Source organism: Monodelphis domestica, chromosome 3 (assembly GCF_027887165.1).
Source record: "Monodelphis domestica isolate mMonDom1 chromosome 3, mMonDom1.pri, whole genome shotgun sequence".
In the NCBI taxonomy this organism is placed as follows: domain Eukaryota; kingdom Metazoa; phylum Chordata; class Mammalia; order Didelphimorphia; family Didelphidae; genus Monodelphis; species Monodelphis domestica.
The window spans coordinates 106,292,899-106,318,177 of record NC_077229.1 but is presented as its reverse complement, the minus strand read 5'-3'; the positions used below and the strand labels follow the sequence as shown (position 1 = coordinate 106,318,177).

At 40.0% G+C, this 25,279-nt stretch overlaps 1 protein-coding gene across 1 annotated transcript; it reads left to right on the top strand.

Annotated features, from left to right (window-relative positions):
* The first annotated feature begins 1,960 nt into the window (after positions 1–1,960).
* On the top strand, positions 1,961–15,092 carry LOC100617590 (zinc finger protein 501-like). Its single transcript, XM_003340692.4, has 3 exons — positions 1,961–2,398; positions 5,677–5,831; positions 13,831–15,092. The coding sequence occupies exons 2-3, from the start codon at positions 5,705–5,707 to the stop codon at positions 14,928–14,930; spliced, it is 1,227 nt and encodes a 408-aa protein (XP_003340740.2). The 5' UTR covers positions 1,961–2,398; positions 5,677–5,704; the 3' UTR covers positions 14,931–15,092.
* Positions 15,093–25,279: the final 10,187 nt, after the last annotated feature.

Genomic DNA, 25,279 nt, shown 5'->3' with positions numbered 1-25,279 from the left:
ACCATTCTGGAGGGCAATTTGGAACTATGCCCAAAGGGCAACAAAAGAATATCTACCCATTGATCCAGCCATAGCACTGCTGGGTCTGTACCCCAAAGAGATAATGGACAAAAAGACTTGTACAAAAATATTCATAGCTGCGCTCTTTGTGGTGGTCAAAAACTGGAAAATGAGGGGATGCCCATCAATTGGGGAATGGCTGAGCAAATTGTGGTATATGTTGGTGATGGAATACTATTGTGCTAAAAGGAATAATAAAGTGGAGAAGTTCCATGGAGACTGGAACAACCTCCAGGAAGTGATGCAGAGCGAGAGGAGCAGAACCAGGAGAACAATGTACACAGAGACTAATACACTGTGGTATAATCGAACGTAATGGACTTCTCCATTAGTGGCGGTGTAATGTCCCTGAACAATTTGCAGGGATCTAGGAGAAAAAAAAAACACCATTCATAAGCAGAGGATAAACTGTGGGAGTAGAAACACCGAGGAAAAGCAACTGCCTGAATACAGCGGTTGAGGGGACATGACAGAGGAGAGACTCTAAATGAACACTCTAATGCAAATATTATCAACATAGCAATGGGTTCAAATCAAGAAAACATGTAATGCCCAGTGGATTTACGCATTGGCTATGGGGGGGGGGGGGGGCGGAGGAAAAGAAAATGATCTATGTCTTTAATGAATAATGCTTGGAAATAATCAAATAAAATATTAAAAAAAAAAAGAAAGGAAGTGACATGGTAGGGTTGATGCACCAACATTCTCAAACATTTTGGTCTCAGAACCCCATCATACTCTTAGGAATTATTGAGGACCCCTTTCAAAAAGCTATTATATTGGTTATATTTATCAATATTTATAATATTAGAAATTAAAGCATCTTAATATTATTATGAAATTAGTTTTTATCTTGAAGAACTCCTAAAAGGGTGAGCAGGATCCCCCAACCACATTTTCTTACTGGTATAACAGATAAATCACTAGGCTTGGAGTAAGGAATCCCACCTCAGACATTCACCATATGATCCTGGAATAGCAAGTAGTATTTTCTCCGGGTTTGGGGCTTGTTACCTCCTCTGATAAATGAAAGCACTGGACTTGATGACCTCCAAGATTCTTTTCAGCTTTAAATTTATGATGCTAAATCATTTCTCCCAACTTTTCTACTCCCATTGAAGAAATTATTTTTCTCTGTGACTTCCTTGGCAAAGTCACCTAGCATATTTTCCAGTGATGGTAAGCTTACTATGTTATAACCCATTTAATTGCCTTTCAGCTTTAATTTTTTAACAAATTCTGTCAAATTTTGAAATGGAACTTGATTCCCTAAGACAGCCCCCACATTGATCCTATGTTTTGGAACTCCCCAATTTTGTTTCCAGGAGCCATGGGTGGAAATATTTGGAAATGATGGGCCTTCTTAAAGACAAAATCAAATAGACTTTGGGTTTCTGCGCTAGTCAACCCTGAATTTGACTTTCCTCCTACCCAAATCCTTATTTAGCTGGGTTCCCCTAGGAGAAGCAGACATGAAATCATGTAAAAATCTCAGAACTCTGAGGATCATCAGAGATCATCGAATACAATCCCCATCTGAAGAATTTAGAAATGTTGGACTTTGAATCCAGTCATCTGACGCCATGTCTAAGCCTATTTCTGGAAATTCATAGCCTAGAATGGGAATCACAACCTTCAGACTGGAAGACCCTTTAACGATTGACTCCAACCAAATCATTTTCTAGAGAAGAAAAATGGAGCCCCAGGTTGGGGAAGTGATTTGTCCCAAGACACAAAACTGTTAAGTACTGGGGTCCAGGCTTCCTACCCCAGAAGGCTGCCCCGGGAGGTGCTGAGCCTTGAATGGAGGTTGGATGTTCAGGTTAGTTTTTACCACAATTGCCGGGACAACAGGTCGTTCAGATTGTCTGAAATGTGGAAGGGAAATCATGTGAAATAAAGTTAGGAAGGTTGGTTGGGGCCAGATTGCCCTTTCTACCCCAGCGGAACTAGGTAAGTGGTGCTGGGACTCCGACGCCAGCCACACATGGAGGCTAATAGAAGTGCCCCCTCCAGATCAATACCACGCTCCATCCCTTAAGCTGCAGTTGAACAACCACAGAGATGCAAGTCCTCCCGCCTTCCTAGAGAGTCTCAGGAAGAAGCCTGGGGGGATAGGATTGAAGCAGCTCCGCCGGAAGGAGGAATATGCTGTCGAGGGGATACTTCCTGCTGGGGCCGGGGCTTGGTCCGAAGCTCGTGGCTTGATCTTATGTGGCCTGTGTGTGGAGCCTTTGGGGTCCGCTCACTCGGACGAAGTACACTCGGTTCCACGTGAGGGGCTGCGCTTGTGCTCCGGGGGCGGCCGGTGGAGACCCAGGCCGCGTCCTGGATTAAGGTAAATCCTGTTGGGGATAGGGGCGGGACGAGCCTCTTTCGTCTCTTTTTTGAGAGTCCCTGCTTTTCTCTCTCCACCCCTACCCCTTTGGGTTCGTGGTTTCTCGTGGCCCCGCATCCCTGACCCGATGGACTGCCACGGTCCTCAGACTGGCCGAACTGGAAGAGAGTGAGAGCACGAGGGACAAGGGCAGTAAAGGGGCCCGAGGCGGAGTTGGGAAGGCAGCAAGCGTTTATTAGGCGCCTGCTCTGTGTCAAGCGCAAGGCTAAGTTCTGGTTATGTAAAAGAAGGCAAAAACCAGACCCTGCTCTCGAGGATCTTGCATTCACATGATAAAGACTGCAAACAGTTAAGTACAAGCGGGATAGACGGGCTAAATTGGATCTCCGAAGGGAGATCAAGAAAGCCTTTTTGCAGAAGATGGAACTTTAAGGAAAATGGGAGGCAGAGGTGAAGGAGAGCATTCTAGAAATGGGTACAGTTGCTGAGAATGGGGGGAGTGTCATATGCAAGCATCCTAATTTCACTGGAAGGTGGAGTATCTGGAGGGCAATAAAGTGGGAAAAGGCTAGAAATTTGGGGAAGGGGCCACATTATCAATTCAGAGCATTGAACTAGGGTCTTATTCCCTGTTTTGACACTTAATTCTACCATCTACCATTTGTGGGGTCTTGAGTAAGTCACTTCCCCACATTTTCCTTAGTTATAGAATAAAGAAGTTTATAGAAATGTAAAATTTCTTGAGGCTAGAAGGAACCTTAGAGATCACCTAGGCCATCCAAGTTATTTCATGGATACCAAGAAGTTGAGTCTTCAGTAGTAAGTAGCACAGATAAAAAGGAACCCAGAATAGAATTTTTCTCTCTGTGTATTGGGAAGGAGAGGGAAAGAGATTGATAGATATGGGAACTTATCCATAATTTAAAATTTTAGTGTTACCTGGGCACTAACAAGCTTGAATCACTTGCCCACAATCACACAGTTAATATGTGCCATGAGCAGGATTGGAACCCATACTTTTCTTCTTCCAAAACTAACCAGTCTACAATATGCTGTACTCTCACAAATTGCATTTATCCATCAGATTCCAATTTTTTAGACTCTTTTCACATCCTGATTCTATCATCACACATTGAACTAGATGAGAGTTCTAAACGTAGGGTCTACGGCAGGTAGGTGGCCCAGTAGATCTAGTGCCAGACCTGGATTCAGGGAGACATCTTAATAAGTTCACATCCAGCCTCGGACACTAGCTTTGTGACCCTGAACAAGTCATTTAACCCTGTTTGTTTGTTTCTTCATCTATAAAATGAGCCAAAGAAAGAAATGCCAAACCACTTCGGTGTCTTTTCAAAGAAAACCTCCAAAAGAACTGCTAAGTGGCTCAGTGAATAGAGAGCCAAGTCTAGAGATGGGAAGTCGTGTGTTCAAATGTGGCCTCAGACACTTCCTAGCTGTGTGACCCTGGGCACCTCACTTAACCCCAGGTGCCTTGCCCTTACCGCTCTTCTGCCTTGAATCAGTATTAGTATTATTAGTATTGATTCTAAAATGGAAGGGGAAGGTTAAGGAAAAAAAAGAAAACCCTAAAAAGGGTCACAAAGAGATACAATTGAACAACAACAACCACACAAACACAAATAAACGGCGTCTAGAAACCTGGATTTTAAAAAAAAAAACATTTTAACAGTTTCAGTATTTGGTTAACTTTATAATACTGTATACATTATTTGGTGTATTTACCACATTCTGAGAAAGCTACAGGCTTTACATGAGGACCAAGAGTCCATGACATTTAAAAAAAAAGAGGTTACAAAACCGTAATCTAGATGATTGCTGTAGTTCCTTCCAGGTTTGACATTGTGTTCTAAATAGCAGTGAAGTAGAAGAGAGTTTGCCAACAAATTTATATTCAGAGATAGGATCATTTCAAAATCCTTAAAAGACATCATACCAGATCTTAGTATTCCAGAGGCTTATTGAAATAGCATTACTTCCAACTCCCCACATGGTGATCTGTCTTAAGTATACACTCAGTTTTATAACTTCAAATCAACTAATATATAGTGATAAAATACAGCTCTATGTTGTTTAAACTGAAAATACATAATTTTGTTGATTAGTATAGATTACTATAGGTCACAGAGTATGTCTCATTCATTTTACAATGAATACTTAGAGGGCTAAACCTACATGTTACTGAGACCTAAAGGAGTAAACTTAGTTTTACAGGATCACATAATAAGATGGTAATAGATCCAGAATTAAAACCCAGGCCTTTCTTGTCTCTGGCAAAGTATTAGATTTTGCGTACTGAAAAGATGCCTGGACTTTAGAGTTAGGACACCCGAGTTCAGGTTCCAGCTTGGGCAAGTCACTTGGGCACAATGGAAATAGAGATTCTTTTTATTAGAGGTAAGGTTTCTGGAGTGCCATAAACAAAGTTCACCTCCCTTAAAATTCATATTCAATTCAACAGACATTTATTACATACCTACCATGTGCCAGGCTTTTTCCTAGGTGCTGAGAATTTTAAAAAATCGAATTGCCTGACCCTGCCTTGGAGAAGCATTCTAGGTGATAGAGAAATAGTAACTGCATGTATAAAGACAAGATGGCAGCTTAAGTCAGTTTCTAGTGTTGCCTAGAATAGAAAGTGAGTCAGTTTTCTGAAATGTCAACTGCCTGACGAAGGATAATGTGAAGTAAGTTTAGAAAGATAGGCTGAAGTGGCTTGTTTTGGATCTTATCCAGCCAGCCTGAGGAATTTGTGTTTTATTCTGAGTACAGGATTGATGCCTTGTCTTAGCCACTTAAGTCATTTCCCAGAATAATGGCTGACATTTATGTAGTACTTTTAAGTTTGCAGAGTACTTCACATACACTATCTTATTAGTGCCTCACACAAAGCTATAAGTGTTGTAGGTATTGTTGTCATTTTATGGATGAGGAATCTAATAGTCAGAAAAGTGATTTGTTCCCCAGTCAGTAGATAGATGGCACCTACTAAAAACAATACCTGAGGGAAAGTAGAAGCTCATCTTGGAAAACCTTGGAGAGAACATGGTAGAAATAATACAGAGCACTAGGGTTTGTTTTTTTTATCTCCACTACCCATTTTCTCCTTCTGATTCCCTTTAGAAAATGAGTGAGACCATGTTCAACCTTCCCTCTTTGTTCCCACACTCCACCCTCTACCCCCAGAATGAAGTGTTATTTTGAGTTAGAAGTTCTTGCAAATCCATCCTTACCCACCTGTAATGTTAACTGTTCGTCAGGTCCCATCTGTACACATCAACAGAGGATATGGCAGCCCTGGGGGCAATCCAAGAAACACTCTCTGCTTCAGCCCACATCAACTTTCCATCACCTGGATCCCATCCAGGGCCTCCTCGTCATGAGATGCTACTGCACCTCCAGGATCCCCAATACGGTACTCATTCTACCTCAGCCCACTCCCAGAACTTTATGTCCCTCTTCTTTAGCCAGAACCTTCAATAGAGATCCCTTCATAAAGTCCTTGAGCACATTTTGATTAAAAACTGTTGTAGAGGCAAAGTAAACTTTTCTTCTTGCTGCTTATCTGCTTTCCATTAGTTTGCTTGCCATCTTTGATGATAATAAGTTTTTGCTTATTATAGGAACTGAAATAAGGATACTTGTAAATTAGAGTTGTTCTAATTTTTAATAAATTTATTTTAAAATATTTATAGATGGAGAGTTTGATACTTTTGATGATCTGTAATTTCATTAGTGGGTTTGCTTAAATCTGCCAGTACAGAACAATATCTTTTCACTTTTCATCTTACTAAATGCTTATCCATATTTTTTCCAAAAGTCCTTCACAGATAATAACTCACATGCCTAGAGAACTTTATGATATGTCAGACCATACATTTAGAGGTAGAAGGGTTCATAGAGGTCATCTCTTCTAGAATACTCATTTTGCTGGTGGGGAATCTGTGATCCAAAAAGGCAACTTGGCCAGGGTCATACATAATAACAAGTGTTATCAGAGTTTATACCTGAGTCTGCTGACTCCAATCAGTGACTTTTCCATTATTTTGCACTGCCTCAACTTTTCAAAACACTTTCATTGAAGTAATGAGGTAGGTAAGAAAGTATTATCTCAATTTTAAACTGAAGAAACTAAGGCCCAGAGGGGTCCAACAGCTGGTAAGTGTCAGAGCCTAGGACTGAAGGCTCCAAGTCCAATGAGCATACCACTACCCACACTGCCTCCCCAAGGTATAAAAGGCCTTCCTCATATTCTTCACATGTGATCAAGCCTACATGCTTTTCCAAGTGCACATATCTTTGATACTGCTTTTTCTTCTACTTCTTGCACCTAGGTCATTATAACATGGGGCATTTACACACCCACTAATTATTTCCATTGTCTTTGGGTTTTCTGGTCATTTGAACTGTGGATTATGTTGTTCTGTACTTTGCCAGTGTGACATACTTTGTACATTTTAACATTCATGAGATTTTTACAGAGATTCATTTTGCCACCTCTTTCCCCTTTTGGTTATACAATCTCTCTATATAAATGTAAATACATATGCAAAATAATACAAATACAAAATACATGTACAAAAAAAATACAGAACTGGGAGAAACAAATATGTTGAATATTAGGATCCAAAAAAGATCTATTGGCTAGAACACTGGGCTAGTTCAAATAATAAACTTAACAGGGATCAATATAAACTAGTGCTTGATTCAGAGGGCCAACTACACAAGTACCTGATGAGAGAAATAGTGAGATGATTGTATGAAAAATATAGGCATTTTAGTGGGTTTCATAACCAGTAGTTAGAGTGATAGTAGAAAAAAGATTGGATTTGTGGTTAGGGTACCTACATTTGAATGCTCCCTATACTCCTTACTGCCTGTATCACCTCCAGCAGAACATTTTCTTTATCTGTTTCACTTCTCTGAGCCTCAGTTCTCTCATTTTACAAAGAGGAAGCTGAGCTAGATTCTGGGTCTTAAACTTTTTTATCTCATAGATCCCTTTAGCAATCTGATAAAGTCTAAGGATCCTCTTCTCAGTTATGGTGTTTTTTGTTTTGTTTTGTTTTTAATAAACCCGTACCTTCTGTTTTGGAATCAATACTGTGTATTTCTTGCAAGGCAGAAGAGTAATAAGGGCTAGGCAATGGGAGTTAAGTGACTTGCCCAGGGTCACCCAGCTAGGAAGTGTCTGAGGCCAAATTTGAACCCAAGACCTCCCATCTCTAGGCCTGGCTCTCAATCCACTGAGCCACTTCGCTGCCCCCCAGAATCATGTTTTTAATAGACCATTACAAAGGAAACCAAGTATATCAGAATGTAGTTATCAACATAGTTAAAACATGTTCATGGATGCCAAATTAAGGATCATTGAACTAGATGATTTCTGGGACTCCTTTCATCACTAAATCTGGGTTCTAAGAACACTGCTATGGTAGCCAAAAAAATCAAATGTCTCTAGTAAAAGGAGGTAGAATCTTCATTGTGAAGGAGATGTGCTCATTTTGGGCTTCCATGATTCAACCACACCTAGGATATCAGTTCAGTTCTAGATACCATTTTAGGAAGATATTAAGAGAGCAGAGTGACCAGGATAGTGACAAGGCTATAATTTATGCCAGTGAGGCTGTTTGAAGAAACCAAGGTTATTTATCTTTGAAAAGAAGATTTGGGGAGATAGTTGACTTCAAGGATTTGGAAAGCCAGCATGTAGAAGGAGACATTACATTTGTCCTGCTTGTCTCCAGAAGACAGAACAAGGAACAGTGGGCAAAAAAAAAAAAGAAAGAAGTAGAAATCAGTTCCATGTGAGGAACTAACTTTCTTACAGTTAGAGTTATCCAGAAGTACAGTGGAGTTCCTAAAGAGGTAAGAAGTTCCCTTTGAAGTGTAAGGCAGAGAATCGCCTGTCAGAGAACAGAGGGATTCCTGCTCACATTTAGAGTGGACAAGGTGACTTCTGTGGTCTCTTTCAACTGATTCTGATTCTGTGTTGCTGTCTACAAAATCACTTTATTTTTTGAAGAATAAAATTGGATACAGTGTTGGGGCCAAAGAACCCTTAACTCCTGTGGTCTTCAGCCTCAGTTGCTTCCCTCATTCTGGAGTCTCTATCCAATCATAGATGCAAATTCGTTAATAGTATCCTTTGTACTATCTTAACTGTCTATATCATTAATAACTCAACAGCCTCTGGCCCCAGGGATATCCTTGCATTTCTGTACCCATGAAATCTTTAAGTTTTAATACTTATGGCCCATTAATGATAGTTTAATTCAACAAATATTTATTGAATATCTTAGTACACTGCTTAGCACTAGGGAATATCACAAATTTGGATAAAATGTGTACTCACTTCCCATCAAGGTCACACTTCTAGTAGCAGATAAGACAACAAAATTTCTAAATTATAATACAAGAAAAGTTGCTAAATACATGTGGAAATCCAAGGTAGAAGGCTGGTCTTTGCGGAGTTTGAGACCTGGATCTGTGATTTCAACAATGTAAATAGCTCAAATTTGGAAACTCATTCCACCAGTATAGACCAGCCACTTATAGTCTAGACCAGTGATGGCAAACCTAATAGCACAGGTGCCAAAGAAGGCACACAGAGTGTTCTCTGTGGGCACACATCTGCCCTCTTCCCCCTATCCCCAGAATTCATTACTAGAAAGGTAGAAGAACTCGTGCAGAGCTATTCCCCTTCCCCTCTCCACCATACCTGATTATATTTTTTCACATCCCCTTCCCCTCTGCCCAGCAGCCCAATGGGAGTGCATCCTTCCTCCCATGCGTGGGGTAAGGGAACAGGCAGGGTGAGCCTAGCACTTGGTCTGGGGCAGTAGGGTGGGGGTGGGATCGGGATCCAGCACTCCGTCTCTAAAAGGTTCACTGTTGACTCACCAATGATCATAGCTAGTCTATATAAGAAGCAATTTAAATCCAGTCCTTTAAGAATGTTTACTAGCAAGAAATCAGAGAAGATATCGTAGAGGTGGTAGCATTTGATTGGGATCACAAAAACCCTTTGCTTTTTCCAAATAGGGAAATTGAAACACAAATTTACAAACATAATGACTTCTATTTATTTGTGATTTACAAAGCCCATTGCTCATAACAACTCTGGAAGGTAGGTAATACAGTTCATACTACATAATTAAATACTTCATACTTCAAGGATTCAGTTCACTTCAGTACCTTTACCAAATGCCTGTTTTGTACAAGGCATTGGGGAAACAAAGATAGAAAAGAAATATTACTAGCCTTCAAGAATATTAAATTCTCCTGGTGGGCATACACCAAGGCATACACATATTTACCCAAATGACTAGGAAGTGTATACAAGTAATTTCATAAAGAAGAAATTGCTAACAAATGGGTAGGAATGAGGGAATGGGGAGGAGAAACAACCTTTGCTGCAAAGGCTAAGGAGCCTGAGATGGAATGTTGTATACAGAATAATTTGACTGAAATAAATAGTATATAAAAGGGAAAGAGGATAAGGAAACCAGCATTGATTGTCTTTTAAGTGCTTTATAAATATGTTATTTGATTCTCATAACAGTCCTGGGAGGTGGGTGCTATTCTGATCTCCATTTTATAGCTGTGGAAAAAATCGGGTCAAATGATGTGCCCAAAGTAATATAACCAGTAAGTATCTGAGGTCTGATTTAAATGTGGGACTTCTTGACTCTAGGCTCAGTGTTATATTCATTGTATCACTTAGCTGACTATGAAAAGTCGTGATACAAAATAAAAATTGAAAGGTAGGTGGAACCCAGTTTGTGAAAGGGATTTCAATTTCAACCTAGATTTTAGATTTTAGTCCTAGAGACAGTAATAGGGATCCATTAAAGGCATTTTGTAGGGAAGGATGTGATATGGTAAGATCTGCCTTATGGATCCCAGTTTGGCAACTTTGTAGAAGAGAGATTGGAGGAAATTAGTCTGGAGTCAGAGAAACCAATTAGAGGTCTATTGCATTAGCCATAAAAGGCTAATAAAAATCTAATTTCAGTTTTCATCAGGTGTAAGTACCCCTCTTATTAACACAGAATGAAACCCAACCCCACCAACCCTCATACTTTAATAGAGAGGCTTCATGCAATTATGAAACTGATGAATCTCTCCTCATTTAGCTAGATAGGGTTTCAGATGACAAAATGATAGAAACACAGTCTACCTCTTTGCCCAAACACTTTAGAGGTTAAGCTCCATTGGCATAGCCTTCGAGAACCTTGAGTTACCTGCCTACAATGAGGAGAGGACTTTAGAAGACTAAAATAACTAGGAATCTATTAATATAATCAAAACATTAATTAAATACACTTTTTTACAGAATCCTTAAATAATTTCCTTATTTCACTTAAAGTTTCATTTCATCTTTTTGTGTTACAGGTGTATGTAACTGTAAAGAACAATGGTTCTTTAACACATGGTTTTAAGAATACTGGACCAGGAGTTAGGAGGCTTGTGTTCTAGTCCCAGCTGTGTCAGCAGCAACATAATCAGACCTTGGACTACTCACTTCCTTTCTCTGGACCTCAGGATCTTTCTCTAAGAAATGAGAATGGATATACTAGATATAGAAATAAATTCAAGCAGACCAGATATTGACTTAGAAAATAAAAAATTAACATTATCTATGTTTGAATTTTTATTTATTTTGTTAAGCATTTTCCAACTGCATTTTAATCTTGTTCTGGATTGTGGCCCCATGGCAACAAATTTGACACCTCTGGACTAGATGATCTCATAAGGTCCCTTCCTCTCTAAAAGTCAATAGCTTTGCTATAAAGTGAGTTATGCTTGTGCTTTCCTATTCAGATCTTTGGACTTCTCTGAATGAGTGTTGGCCAAGTAAATTGTATTTAATAAGAATTAAATACCTAGCATATGCTATATTGGGTACTATAGAAGGATACAAAAGAAAATTTAAAATCCAGGACTTGTCTTCTAATAATCTAAAATTTTAGTTGGAAAGAAAAGACATACATATTAAGAAAATTAATAAAAGTAATATAAGCAGGTAGATGATAATTAGGTTCAAAATCTGTGTTAAGTATTAAACAGTAAAACAATGTTGGGTGAGGTGGGATTAGTATGAGATAGTAGAAAAAGAATATTGGCTCTGAATTCCCTATAATCTCTCCTGCGTCTCCAGGTTGGCAAGATTATAGGGAATTCTGGGAAATACTAAGGACTTCTGAAGAATGAAGTCAAAGGTTCAAAATCTCCATTTATACAGCTCTTGAACTAGAGAACATGGTTTCAGACTTCTGCTGCTATCTTTTTGACCTTAGGTAATTAGTGACCCTTATCCTCCCTTCACCTCGGTTTTCTTCTCTTTAACATGAACAGTTGGCTAAGATGGCCCTTGATATCTCTTCATGCTTCAGCTCTGTAATAGAGACTAATCTGAAGTGGAGTGGAATTACTCTGGAATGAAAGGTCACTCTGGAAAGTTGGTGGTGAAATTCTGAGGGGATACCTTAATAATAAGAATAGTTTATTTTTTATGATTATAAAGTGTATGTAGTGGGAAAAGCTGGGTTTGAATCCCATCTCCAATACTTATTAGCTGTGTGATGATGGACTTCATTGTCTTTATCTCTGAAATCCTAGTAACACTAGCACAGCCTCTATCTCACACTAGTAAATAAATCTCTAAGCTTTCACCAAAAAAATGTGAGTTGGTATTTCATTTGAGCTTCAGTAGAGACAGATGGGGAAACTGAGGTTTTCAGGGGTGAAGTGACCTATCTATGATTATGTGACTAACAAGTGGCAGAGCCAGGACTTGTTCCCCATCCTAACTCCCAAATCTAGTTTACTTTCCACTTGAAAATATGTTCAGTATAAAGAAATACTTGCCCAAGGTGAAAAGATTAGGTCTCATAGACCATATTGAAAAATGCAGATAAGAATTTGGAAAGGTACCTGGGCTAATGCTACAAGGCTGAAATTTGTAAAGATAAGCTTTAGTAAGCCAATATTTTTGTGTGTGTGGGAAATATTTAGAGAGGTAATTTCAGAAGTGCTGGTATGTATTGGAATAGGAAGATTCATGAAGGAAATGAACCCATTAGGGGAATTTTAGCTGGAGTAGAAAATGGAGAGACAAATGACATTGAAAAGATGATGGACCAAGAAAGCACAGTGTCATGGAAACCAAGGGAAGTGCATTTTGAGGAAGTCTTTGATGGTGTTGCCAAATGTAGTAAGGAGAGGAAGACAGATTTAAAAATCACAAAAATTCAAAAATAAAAGGACACACTCAAAAAAAAATCTACAATATTCTGGACAAATGGTCATCCAAACTAGGGAAGCCTCTCCTGAAGAAGAGCCCACTATTTCATACCAAGGCAATTTATTCTGCTTTGGGATAGCTTGAATTATTAGGAAGTTTTTCTTTATATTAAAGCTAGATTTGCTTCTTTGAAACTTCCACTGATTGCTCCTAGTTCTGTTCCCCTCTGTCCAAATAGAATAAATCTAATCCCTTATGACATGAGAGCCTTTGAAATATTTGAAGACAGTACTAAGAGATATTTTAATGGAAGAATTTTCAAGACTTGGTAACTGTTCAGATATCAGAGGGGAATAGGGAAAGAGAAAAGACAGACAAATATGACTTTATGATTAGAAACCAAAAGTATCCCATCAAATTGTTCCTCATTAGTGCATCTGAATTCCTTCTCACATTTCAAATAATAGTTCTCTCCTGAGTTTACCTGCAGGTTTCATGTTTATCCTCTAATTTCATACTCAACTGTTCTTTGTCACTTGTCAAAATTCTTGTGTCATCTTGTCTGGATTCCCATTACCTTATGCAGAGGACACTTACCATTCCATCGTAAAACCAACCCTCTACTCTATTTTCCTATCTTTTCTTCAGTTTGTAAAATAACTTTTGAAAGTTATCAAAGTTATAGGACCTTCTTAGCCATCAACTTCAGTTTGTAAGGGGGACTTAGTAACTGTCTTCCAAGTATTTGAAGTTTTGTCATATAGAAGAGGGATTAGATATATTCTCCACAGCCCTGGGGCAGATTTCAGCTCATTAAAGAAAAAGCTTCCTAACATAACTATATAAAAGAAAATGGGTTGCTTCTAGTGGCATAAGATTCCTTCTCTCTAGAAAGCTTCCATTAGAGGGTAGATGACCATTTTTCAAGGATGTTATAGAAGGGAATCTCATGACCAAGTTGGACTAGATTCCTGAGGTCCCTTCCAACTCTATGATACATATATCAGAGAGGATTACACTAATAACCTTATAGTTAATTCCAAATTCAAGGCTTTTTGAAGTCATATTCCATAATTGTCATCTGTCTCCATGAATTTCTTTCCCTTCCTATCTCCAATTAGTGAACAGGTGACTTTTTTTTTTTACTTTCCATTTATAATTTCAGGTTTTAAGACCAGGACTGACAACAAGTTACTGATCCCAAAGCAAGAAATTTCTGAAGAAATAGAATCTTGTGGAACAATATCAGAAATACTCCAAACAGATGTTCTTCAGAAACCCAAATTTCGAAGAACCTATGAACTTCAAAGCAGGTTAAATAGTGAGGTGGGAATCCCAGCAAAGAAGAGATGGAGAGACTCCCTTTGCCAACAAAGAAAGGCACAGGTGACAGTCATGCATGAAGAAACCCCCAGAGAGGAGAGAGGCCATAATTGTGCTGAATTTGGGAGAAACTTGGGCCTAAACTCAAATCTTGTTATAGAACAGAGTATTCCAACAGGAGTAAGACTTCATAAATGTGATACTTGTGGCCAAAGCTTTGGTCAGCGCTCAGTACTTATTCAGCATCTGAGAATTCATACTGGAGAGAAACCTTTTGAATGTAATGAATGTGGGAGAGCATTCAGCCAGAGATCAGAAATTATTAGGCATCGGAGAATTCATACTGGAGATAAACCCTATGAATGTAACGAATGTGGCAAAGCATTTAGTCACAGATCAACCCTTATTGAACATCAAAGAATTCACACTGGAGAAAAGCCCTTTGAATGTAATGACTGTGGGAAAGCCTTCAGAGGAAGGTCAGACCTTATTCGGCATCAAAGAATTCACACTGGAGAAAAGCCTTATCAGTGTAATGAGTGTGGAAAAGCTTTTAGTCACCGGTCCGTCTTTATTGCACATCAGAGAATTCACACTGGAGAGAAACCTTATGAATGTCATGAATGTGGCAAGACCTTCAATTGGAGCTCAAGCCTTTTTCAACATCAGAGGGTTCATAGTGGAGAAAGACCTTATGAATGCCATGAATGTGGGAAAGCATTTACACAACTTGCAGTTCTCATTGACCATTTAAGAACTCATACTGGGGAAAAGCCTTATGAATGTAATGAATGTGGGAAGGCTTTCAGCCATGGCTCAAACCTTCTTCAACATCAGAGAATTCATTCTGGTGAGAAACCATATGAATGTTGTGAATGTGGAAAAGCCTTCTGTCACAGCTCAAAACTTATTCAGCACCAGAGAATCCATACCAGGGAGTGACTCTTAATATGGTGGGGAATTCCCAAAAATTACTTTGAGGCAAGACCCCATTACAGACTACAAGTTCAAAGGCAAGGCTCATTTTTGTTTGTCTAACTTCCTGTAGCACCTAATCTGGTGCCACATGCAGATAGCTTAATAAATGTTTTTGGTTGTCTAAAATGATAATTAAATACTTTGAGTGACAGTTCCAGAGAACATACAGCTGAAGTATTCCCTAGGAACACAGGAATGTGACATCCTGACTTCAGAATCATTTGTTCTCCATTGAAAATTGATTTGAATTGGGCAGGGCAGCTCTACTTTCTTTGTAAGCTCCATTGAGAGAGAATGATACCACCTCCATCAGAAGCAGGAAGTTTGGAAAATAATGAGTCTAGGTTTTTTTTTGTTTTAAGTTTAGATGTGTTGATTGGATATTTAAATGAAGATAGTCTGCAGACAACTGGATTTCTAGAATAAGGCTAGAGATACAGATATAAAGAGGCATCTGCATATAGATGGTGAAGTAATGGGAGTGAGCTAGCTTCCCCAAGATATAGGATAAGACAGAACATTCAGAACTGGGAAAAAAAAAACAGATTAGTGTATGAGAGGTTTAAACATCAATAGCTAACAAGTGTTTTAGGGTTTGCAAAGCACTTTACATATAATTTATCTCATTTGACATAACAATTCCATGAGGTAGGTACTATTATCCCCATTTTATAGGTAAAGAAACTGAGGCTAGAATTGTAATTACCTAGGTTCACACAACTAGTAAGTTTCTAAGACAAGATTTGAACAAGGGTCTTCCTGACTCCAAGGATAGCACTCTACCCACTATGCCACCTAACTGCCTCCAACATCAATAAGAAGGTATAATAAAGAAGAGTTCAGTTGATATGAGGAAAGATCAGGCTAGAAGAGAGAGGCTGAAAAGCATCTTGAAGTAAGTTAATTAGTATTTATTAAGCATGTGCTTCATGCTATATTGTGATAAGTTCTGGGGATCCAAGAGTGGAGAGAGTTCTGGGACAAAGGAAGTCCTTGTTGATACTGAATGCAGTTGAGAAGTCAAGAATAATAGAAAGGAGACCATTTTGCCAAATCAGAACATCTATTCATTTGAACATTTTCTTTAAACATCTACTGTTCTAGACTCTAGGAGAGAGAAAAAGTTGAGAGGAGACCCGCTCCCAGCCCTCATAGATTTTGAAGACTAGTAGAGGGCTATGACAATACACAGTTAACTAAAATGCACAAGTGCCTTAAAATGAGAGTAGGAATGCAAACATTCCTATATAAGCAGCTAGGCATCTGGTGTGTACAGTACAGGTCCTTGAGTCAGGAAGATATTTTCCTAAAGCCAAATCTGGCCTCGGGCACTAACTGTGACCCTGGGTAAGTCACTTAATCCTGTTTGACTCAGTTTCCTCATCTGGAAAAGGAAATGGCAAACTAGTATCTCTGCCAAGAATATCTTCATTCGATCAGATACAATTAAAACTCAGCAACAAATGTAATGGTTGGGAAGAAAGCATTTACTAGCACATGAAAGGGAGGAGGGTGAGATTAAGTCATGTTTTAGCTAGAGTATGCTGTGAACTGAGTATTGTCAGATAAAGCTTGAAAAATAGATCATTGCTAGGCTGTAAGGCCTTAAATGCCAAAGGAGTTTGAATTTTACTCAGTACATGATAAGCCACTGAAGATTTTGTTTACAAAAGAAAGAAAAATTCTATGATGCTGTGAACCATTCATGAAAAAGATTACTCTGGCAACAGCAAGAAGTACACATTGGAGTGGCATGTAAGTGGAGTTGGCTAAACCGATTAAAAGACTTGCAGTTGTACATTTAAAGTTATTTGAAGTCCTACAGACTAGGTTGGTACCAGAAGGACTGGAGCAGAGGAACAGATGTGATGTATTGTAAAGGTGGAATCAATTAGATTTGGTAGCTGGTTAAGTTGGACTGAAGGTTACAGATTTGATGAAGTGTTTCCAGTGATAGAAAGAGAATCAGGTTCAAGGGGAAATACTGGCAGTCAACTTTAACTTGGAGAATGAACAGCACTTACTTGCCCAAGAAGCAATGAAGTCAGTGTGAAGAGTCAAGTACGGTGGTATAGTTGGTATAGGGGAAAGAGCATTCTGCAGAGGTACAGCATTAAAAGACTCACCTTTCTCTCTAGGCACTAGCACTACCTACCTGTGTGACCATGATTGATACAACCTCACTGAACCTTTGTAATATGAGGATAATGATCTTTGTGCTACCTACCTCAAAATTAATAAATTTAGATGAAGGGGACCTTAAGGACCACAGCCCTTTCTTTTTTACAAATGAAGAAACTTGAGGGCTAGAGAGTTTAGACGGCTTACCTAAGGTCACCGGAACCAGAGGAGGCAGGATTCAAGCTCAGGTCCTGTGACTTCCTGATGCTGAACTTGTCATCTTGCTTGAGGAAAAATGAAACTGACTACCAAGTAATGAGGGGGGATTCATTCAAATGAAGGGAGCCTGGATTTCTGTTTAATTATAAGGATAGTTGACATATAGCCTTTTAATGTTGACCAAAAAATACATAATCTCTTGGACTTCACAGGCCTGCCCAGTAGCTATTATCTCCATTACACAGGTCCCTTGCCCAGGCCACAATGTTAGTAAGCTCTGAAAGTAAGATTCTAACCTAGGTGAGCCGGCTAGTGAAGTCTTGGCCTGCATTAATAGGGACTGTCCTGCTGTGCTTCCGGTACAACACAACAGGTGTACCTAGTTCTAGGCACCGCATCCATGTTAAGGACGAGCATGAAGAATTGGAGAGGTTCCTGAGGAGGGAATGGGGAAGGAACTAAAAGCCATGCCATGCCAGGGTCATTCCAAAGAACCAGATTTGGCCGAGGGGAGGAGGGATGGGGACCCGGTGGAAGGCATGGCCTATCCAAAGGGCTGCTATGGTCCTCTGAAAGTATTCATTTTATTATTATATTATATAATATATATGTTATATATATTATATCATATATATTATAAATTTATTATGTGCCCGGCCCTGTGCTAAGTGCTGGGGATTGAAGGGGAGGAAAGGGTGAAGGAGAGGAATTGACTGTTCTGCTTGATCCCAGACAGCACAACTCAGAGGCACCTGTACGTGTAGCAGGAACAGGTTTCAATCCCATCCAGGCCAAACTTGCCCCTAATTGCCGGGCTCAGGGGGGGAGGGCGGGGCAATTCTCGCCAAGCCAACCCCTTGGGGATGCCACATCGGCGATGCTAGTGTCACCCCCTCTAAGATTCGCGGCTCACATTCCCCCTTTCCATCCTCGGTTCCCGAAACCCACCCTCACCCCCCTGCGTGGGGGGAGACCAGCGAGCGAGTCGCCGAATGGACGGGCCTCTTCATCCGATTTCCTAGAGCTCCATTCAGAGGCGGGAAGGACTGCCCAGAGAAAGTGCTTGTCCTGCTAACACCGACCCTAGACACCTGGCCTCTGGGCCAGCACTGGTGGAGGCGGAGAGGGTCTGTGCCCATCCAGGGTCTCTCCTTCACCTAGCAGGGCTCAGCGGGCTGGAGCTAGGGTGCTAGGATCGAAGTAACCTCTTCTGGCCCCGCCCTGAATCCGCCCCGCTCCCTCAGAGCTCTGGTCTCGGAAAACTCTCTTCTCCAGCCCCCTTCTCTCCGGGAGAGCCCGAACCCCGGTCACTAGCTGTCCCCTCTCGCCTCTAACCCTCATCCCTTCTTTCTGCCACACCCCATCTCCTGCTCCCCAGATTACTAGGGGGTTCCCGTCCTTGTATCCTGTGCGTCTTATCTCTGCACCTGGATTCTGCCCAGGCCCGGCCCTGCCCTGCCCCCCTTACCACCTCCTTCAGGAGCCGGGACCGCGCTTTTACTTTACCCAGGCTCCTCCTACCGTAAGACGGGGCACGCTCGAGCTCAGCAAACGCTTGCCGATTCCTCCACGGACTCTGGACCTCCCCCGTGATCTCTTTGGGAATTTACCGGGAGGTGGAAGGACCTATGCCATCCCCACTGGAAATCTCGTCTTCCAGGTCCGAATCTACTGCGCTGAGCAGCAGTGGAGAACCACGGCAGGAACACTGAAGTTGGTGTTAGAGGAGCCAGTTTGAACCGAGCTCTGCACTTACTGCTCGCGTGAACCTGGGCAAGTCGTAGGATCTTGTTATGAATGAGGATCCTTGATCATCACGGAGGAGGCTTAAAAGAATCAAATTCAGGGGTTTCCAAATCTGAAACCCATTCTGATTTCATGTTTTTTCCAGCATGGAAGGAGCAGAACGAGTTGCATGAAGATCAGAGGTTCAAACAGGAAGATTTTAGCTCCATGGGAAAACTTACAACTATGACTGTACCGAAGGAAACCGTGCTGCCTTGGCTAGTTGTGGGTTTCTAATCTGCAATGTAGAAGGAATTCTTGGTCAGGGTGAGGCCTATGAGGCCCCTTCAAACTTACCACCTCTCCCATAGCGGCCCAGGATTCCACTGGTTATCACATGTGTTCTTGACTCGAACCCATTTCCCTGTTGATGGTATTTGCATTAGAGTGTTCATTTAGAGTCTCTCCTCAGTCATATCCCCTCAACCCCTGTAGTCAAGCAGTTGCTTTTCATCAGTGTTTTTACTCCCACAGTTTATCTTCTGCTTGTGGATAGTGTTTTTTAGATCCCTGCAGATTGTTCAGGGACATTACACCGCCACTAATGGAGAAGTCCATTACCTTCGATTGTACCACAAAATATCAGTCTCTGTGTACAATGTTTTCCTGGTTCTGCTCCTTTCGCTCTGTATCACTTCCTGGAGGTTGTTCCAGTCTCCATGGAATTCCTCCACTTTATTATTCCTCTTAGCACAATAGTATTCCATCACCAACATATACCACAATTTGTTCAGCCATTCCCCAATTGACAGGCATCCCCTCGTTTTCCAATTTTTGGCCACCACAAAGAGTGCAGCTATGAATATTCTTGTACAAGTCTTTTTCCTTATTATCTCTTTGGGATACAAACCCAGCAGTGCTATAGCTGGATCAAAGGGCAGACAGTCTTTTATCACCCTTTGGGCATAGTTCCAAATTGCCCTCCAGAATGGCTGGATCAATTCACAACTCCACCAGCAATGAATAAAAAAGAGAATTTTTAAAAAACCATAGAAAGGCAAAACCCCACTCCCTCCGCCTGATGAGAGAGAGAGAGAGAGAGAGAGAGAGAGAGAGAGAGAGAGAGAGAGAGAACCCTAGTTACCCAAGAGAAGTTCTTTCTTAAAGTCCAATACATTCACAAATTAACTGTTATTGGTTTTCTGAGGTTCAATGAGAGAAGTTCCTGGAAAAAGAAGGCTTTCTCACATTCTTATATTCTCTCTAGTATAAAAGTTCTAGCATTGTTTTAAGTATGAAGTTCTCATTAAAAGCTTGTCCATATTTACTACTTTTATTTGGCTTCTTCCTAGTATGAATTACTGGATATCCATTCAAGGCTATGGTTCTATTATGAGCTTTCCTATATTCCCAGTGTTTAAGCAGTTTCATTCTAGTGTTAGCTCTCTCATATGCTTTTCATATTTGTTACTTTTAAAAGGATTTTTTTACTATATTTTCTGTGATGTTCAATAAAGAAAATATTTTCTTGCTAGTAGAAGTTATTTGATCTAGAATATGGACTGAATGGCACATGATGGATTTTCCACATTAATAAAATTTCCCTCCTGGATACAGCTAAAACTGATCTAATATAAGTAAAGGCTTTTCCACATTCATTATATCAAAAAACAAAAGCAGGTCAATATGGCATCTATGATATTCAAGGATTTTTGATGAAGACTATTCCCCACTTATAAGATTTTTTCCAATATATCCTCTGCTGGCAACAAAATCTACCAGCAAAAATCATACATTAATTCCATTTCAATTATTTCTTGTTTGGGTGACTTCACAAATATTTACCACACTGACTAAAGGGTGGAAGAGAAGGAAATAAGCATTTATATGGCACCTACTACATGCTACATTGTGCTAAGTGCTTTCAAATATTATCTCATTTGATCTTCTCATAAAAGCTCTCACATTCACTATACTTGTAGGGTTTCTCTCCAGTGTGAAGTCTCTGGTGTCAAATAAGATATGAATTATGACTGAAAGCTTTCCTACATTTATTACATTCATAAGGTTTCTCTCCAGTATGAATTCTCTGATGTTTTAAGAAATCTGAAATTCCACTAAAAGCTTTCTAACACTCATTACATTCATGTAGCTTCTCCCCAATGAAATAGGTAAGTAAATATGATGGATAGAGGGGTTTGTAGACTTGATGTTCACAGTTTGGTAATTACTCAACAACTAGGCCTTCAGGCCTATGAAGGGCTGAGAAGCAGCTTGTAAGTCAGGATCTCTCAAGAACACAGAAGCTCACCACTGTAGTTTTGCTTTGGAAATCTTATGCCCATGTTTATAGAGCTCACAAAGAAGGAATTTACTGTCCCCTACACAAACTTTTCATTTGGGGAAGTTAGGAGAATGTCATCCACGAAATGCACTAGCTTGCTCTCCCTAAATTTAATTGTTCTGAGATCTTTATTTAGGATTTGGGAGAAAATTGAGGGACTTTTGGAGTACTCTTGGGGCAGATGGCACCATTTGAACTGGGCTCCCTCCCAGGTAAATGCAAAAATGTTTTGTGAGTCCTCATGAATAGATATATATATAAAAGCTGAACGTAAGTCCACTACAGTAAAACATCTAGCAGGACTTGGGATAGAGGAAATAACTGTAGCTGGGCTTGGTGCTACCAGGTGAGATTTTATTATGTAGTCATTTGCAACCCTTAAATCTTGGATGAATCAGTAGACTAGTCTGTTATTTTCATCTAGTTTTGCTTTCTTTATAGGAAGGATTGATGTATTATACTCTGAGAATGTTGGTACTATTATCCCTTGCTTAATCAATGACTCTATTATTGGTTTTATGCCCTCCACCACTTCCTTACTCAGTTTATATTGAGGTATGCAAGGTGGAGGATCCTCTTTAGTTCTCACCCTGACTGGGGTAGCTGATTTTAATAACCCCACATTAGTATTAGAACTGACCCAAAGACCTTCAGGTATTGGGAAGACTGACTCTGTTTCTCCCTCTGCTTCTACTGAATCTAAGAAAAGCATTGGAAAGGCTTTCAAAGATTCCTCTGGAAGATTAAGCCATATGTTTCCAGAAGGTATACACTGAATCGTGGCTCTTAGTTTATATAATAGATCTCTACCCATTAAATTCATAGGACAGTCTGGCATGAGGAGAAAGGCATAATCTAGTGAGAAGGGACCCAAAGATAGCATTTGGGGCTATAATTTTGCTACTCTCTGTGGTCTACTCATAGCTCCAATCATTCCCATTGACCCAATCACCCTGCAGAAGGAGTTTGTAGCACTGACTTACCAGCCCCTGTGTCAACAAGAAGATAATAAACCTGATCCCACTTTAAGAGAAAAGCATGGTTCAGTGCTATTTGTTGTTGGGTTTTTTTTTTAAATCCTTACCTTCCATCTTGGAGTCAATACTGTGTATTGGCTCTCACACACCCAGTCAGGATCTCTCAAGTACATAGAAGCTCACAGGATAAACAGTAGATGGCAACTGGAGACAGGTGTAAAGGAGGGGGAGAAATGGACTCCCCCACCATTTAATTCAGGACTAGAGTATGGTAGAGATGGAATGGAGCTAAAAGGTGGAGAGAGGAGATAAATTGTTTCTCTCCTCTCTTTCCCTAGTAAAACCCACACAGACTGCCTTTAGATTCAGACTATAATTCCTTCAGAGACTGGGTTGAAATAAAATCCAGGACTGAACTGCTTCTTCTTCCTTGGGGAGGAAGTATAGTTCTCCCCAAAGCTTCAGGTCCCTCTCCCTAAATATTATGAGCAGGCACTTGATCTATAGAAATAGCTATTTATTCCTGAGGAACACACAAAAGGTAGAGAAAGTGAGGCTGTGGAATAAGGCAATGGGAAAATGGGAAATCGGAAATCCCTAAAGATTAACAATTGAACCCCTTCTCCCAAAATCCTGCAGGGTCAGGCTTTGCCTGCCTGACCCTCTGGGGTCAATTGTGAAAGCTGTCCTGACTTTTCTGTCCTAGTTATGATATGAAGATCAAGGACTGCTTTAGAGGGAGAGAGAGGAAATCTTCCTGAGTGGATAACTTTATATCAAAGTCCTATTCACTCACCTCTATAAGTTCCCTTTCTACTTAACAATTAATTCCCTTTCCTCAACATCCAGGACCCATGATTCTTCCCCTCGTTCCAGCTGAGAGATGACAGCAGGATTGAAGACTAGAAATTCTTTTCATGGGGGAGAAAATGGAATGTGATCAATTAAAGTTCAGTACTCTCTCAGAGATATCTCCAACATCCCAGGCGATAAATGGGAAGGGTTGGGAAAAGCCCCAGATACACCAAAGAGATCCAAGACAGGAGCAAAGATTCAATATGTACCAAAACAGCTGTAGCAGCAATTTGTTTGACTAAAGAACTATAAACACGGTGAGCATCTATCAGTTGGGAATAGTTGAATAAAAAATGGGAGGTGACTGTAATGAAATGTTATTGTATACTACAGAACTGATAAAAGTTTTCAAAGTAACCTGAAAAGACTTGTAGGAACTGATGCAGAGTGAAGTGAGCAGTACCAAAACAAGTTATACAATGACTACAAGATTACAAAGGAAAACAACTTTAAAGGTCTTAAGAAATCTGATCAATGCAATGACAAATCTTGACTCCAGAAGACAGATGATAAATCATACTTCCTACTTTTTGGCAGAGATATGAAAGACTTTAAATACAAAATGAGACATATCTTTTCATTGTTAAGAATAAATTTTTCTGGAGACTGTATTTTAATTTATAACTATTTATTAAATAATAAGAAGTGTGCTGGTAAAAGGCCTTTAGCCACGTATCATGGGCTTTAGTGGCCTCCTTCCCAAGCTTGCTGCACAAGCTTCAGCCAGACCTCAGGTACACTGGTACTCTCACCCAGATAGCCCAGAGCCAGCTCACCTACAATGACGCTCTCCTAGCCTCCTCCCACAAGCCAACTGTGTAGCAACTAGTCCATAAGAGTGCCAACACTCTCCTAGCCACCTCCTCTGTCCTCTGAGACAAAAGAGCTCACTTCCTTCCCCTACTCTAATTTCTGCTCTTAGTGACATCCCTTTCCAAAGTCCCGCAGACTTTGGGCAAGAGTCAGGTCTTTTTGATGCTAGGGAATCATTTGAGGCAAGAGACAAGGATCTTCTGGAGGCTAGGAGTCATGAGACCTTTAGGATGCTGCCCAGCACCACTACAGCCTCTATAGAATTATAGGAAGGACTCCAGGCCCATAATATCTCAGAGAAATATGGTACAGAGTTTCAGAAGTAAGATCCTTTGCTTTAAAATCCAAAGGTTGCCTTGACAGGTTCATATTAAATTTTCACATCAAATATAATCAATGTGTGGATTTGTTTTGCTTAATTTAACTGTTCCAAGGAAAAGTTTTAATTTAGGAAGAAAAAGAATGAGGGTGAGTAAAGGAGTTGTAATAGTGATGGAAAAAGAAAAAAAGCATCAATAAAAATACATAGAAAGCAGAAGAAAGTTCAGAATGAGACAGACAAGCAGAGTAGTGTTGGTACTACCATGTTAAATTTAACATATATATATATATACACTTTAGTAGAGACTGATGGTTTCACATATAATCCTTTTTTTCCTGTTCTTTGTTTATGGAGCTATTCATGGTTTTTGTTGTTTGTCAAGTTCATAATAATAAAAGAAAAAATTAAACCACTGAGTCAAAAAATGCCCCAACTAATAGGATAGGAAAGTGAAGTAGAACCTGATAATCCCTGATAGGGGTTCCTGAATGTATTCCTAAAAGGGAGGTAGTTCAGAAAGTATTACCAATCAGTTTTTCTTACCCAGTGAGATTGTTTCCATAATTCTTCAACATCACATCCCTATAGAGGTCTCACTGAGTAGGTTTAAGAAGCTCCCACTCCTCCTGTGTGAGATACACATCTTCAAAGGTTGCCAACTCCTAAAACAATACATTACTGCTGTGGATATAAACTCAGTACAGAAGTTGAGGTCAAATGGAAAGAGCACTGGGATAATATAGGGCTCAGATCAGCTGTTTATAATTTGGTGTGACTTTGGACACTCAGTGGACCTCAGTTTCCTCATTTATAAAAATAGAAAGGTAGGAGAGAAGTGGACTAGATGATTACAGAGGTCCTTTCTATCTTTAAATCCATGATTCTAGTAAAAATGATCAAATACAGTGCCTATTTGTAGGAAATGTTTATTACTTAA

What these genes read in the sequence shown, in the direction of transcription:
- LOC100617590 (XM_003340692.4), top strand. Translation starts at nt 5,705, where the DNA reads ATGGCAGCCCTGGGGGCAATCCAAGAAACACTCTCTGCTTCAGCCCAC. An exon ending in CCTCCAGGATCCCCAATACG is followed by an intron (nt 5,832 to 13,830) that starts GTACTCATTCTA and finishes TTATAATTTCAG; the next exon opens with GTTTTAAGACCAGGACTGAC.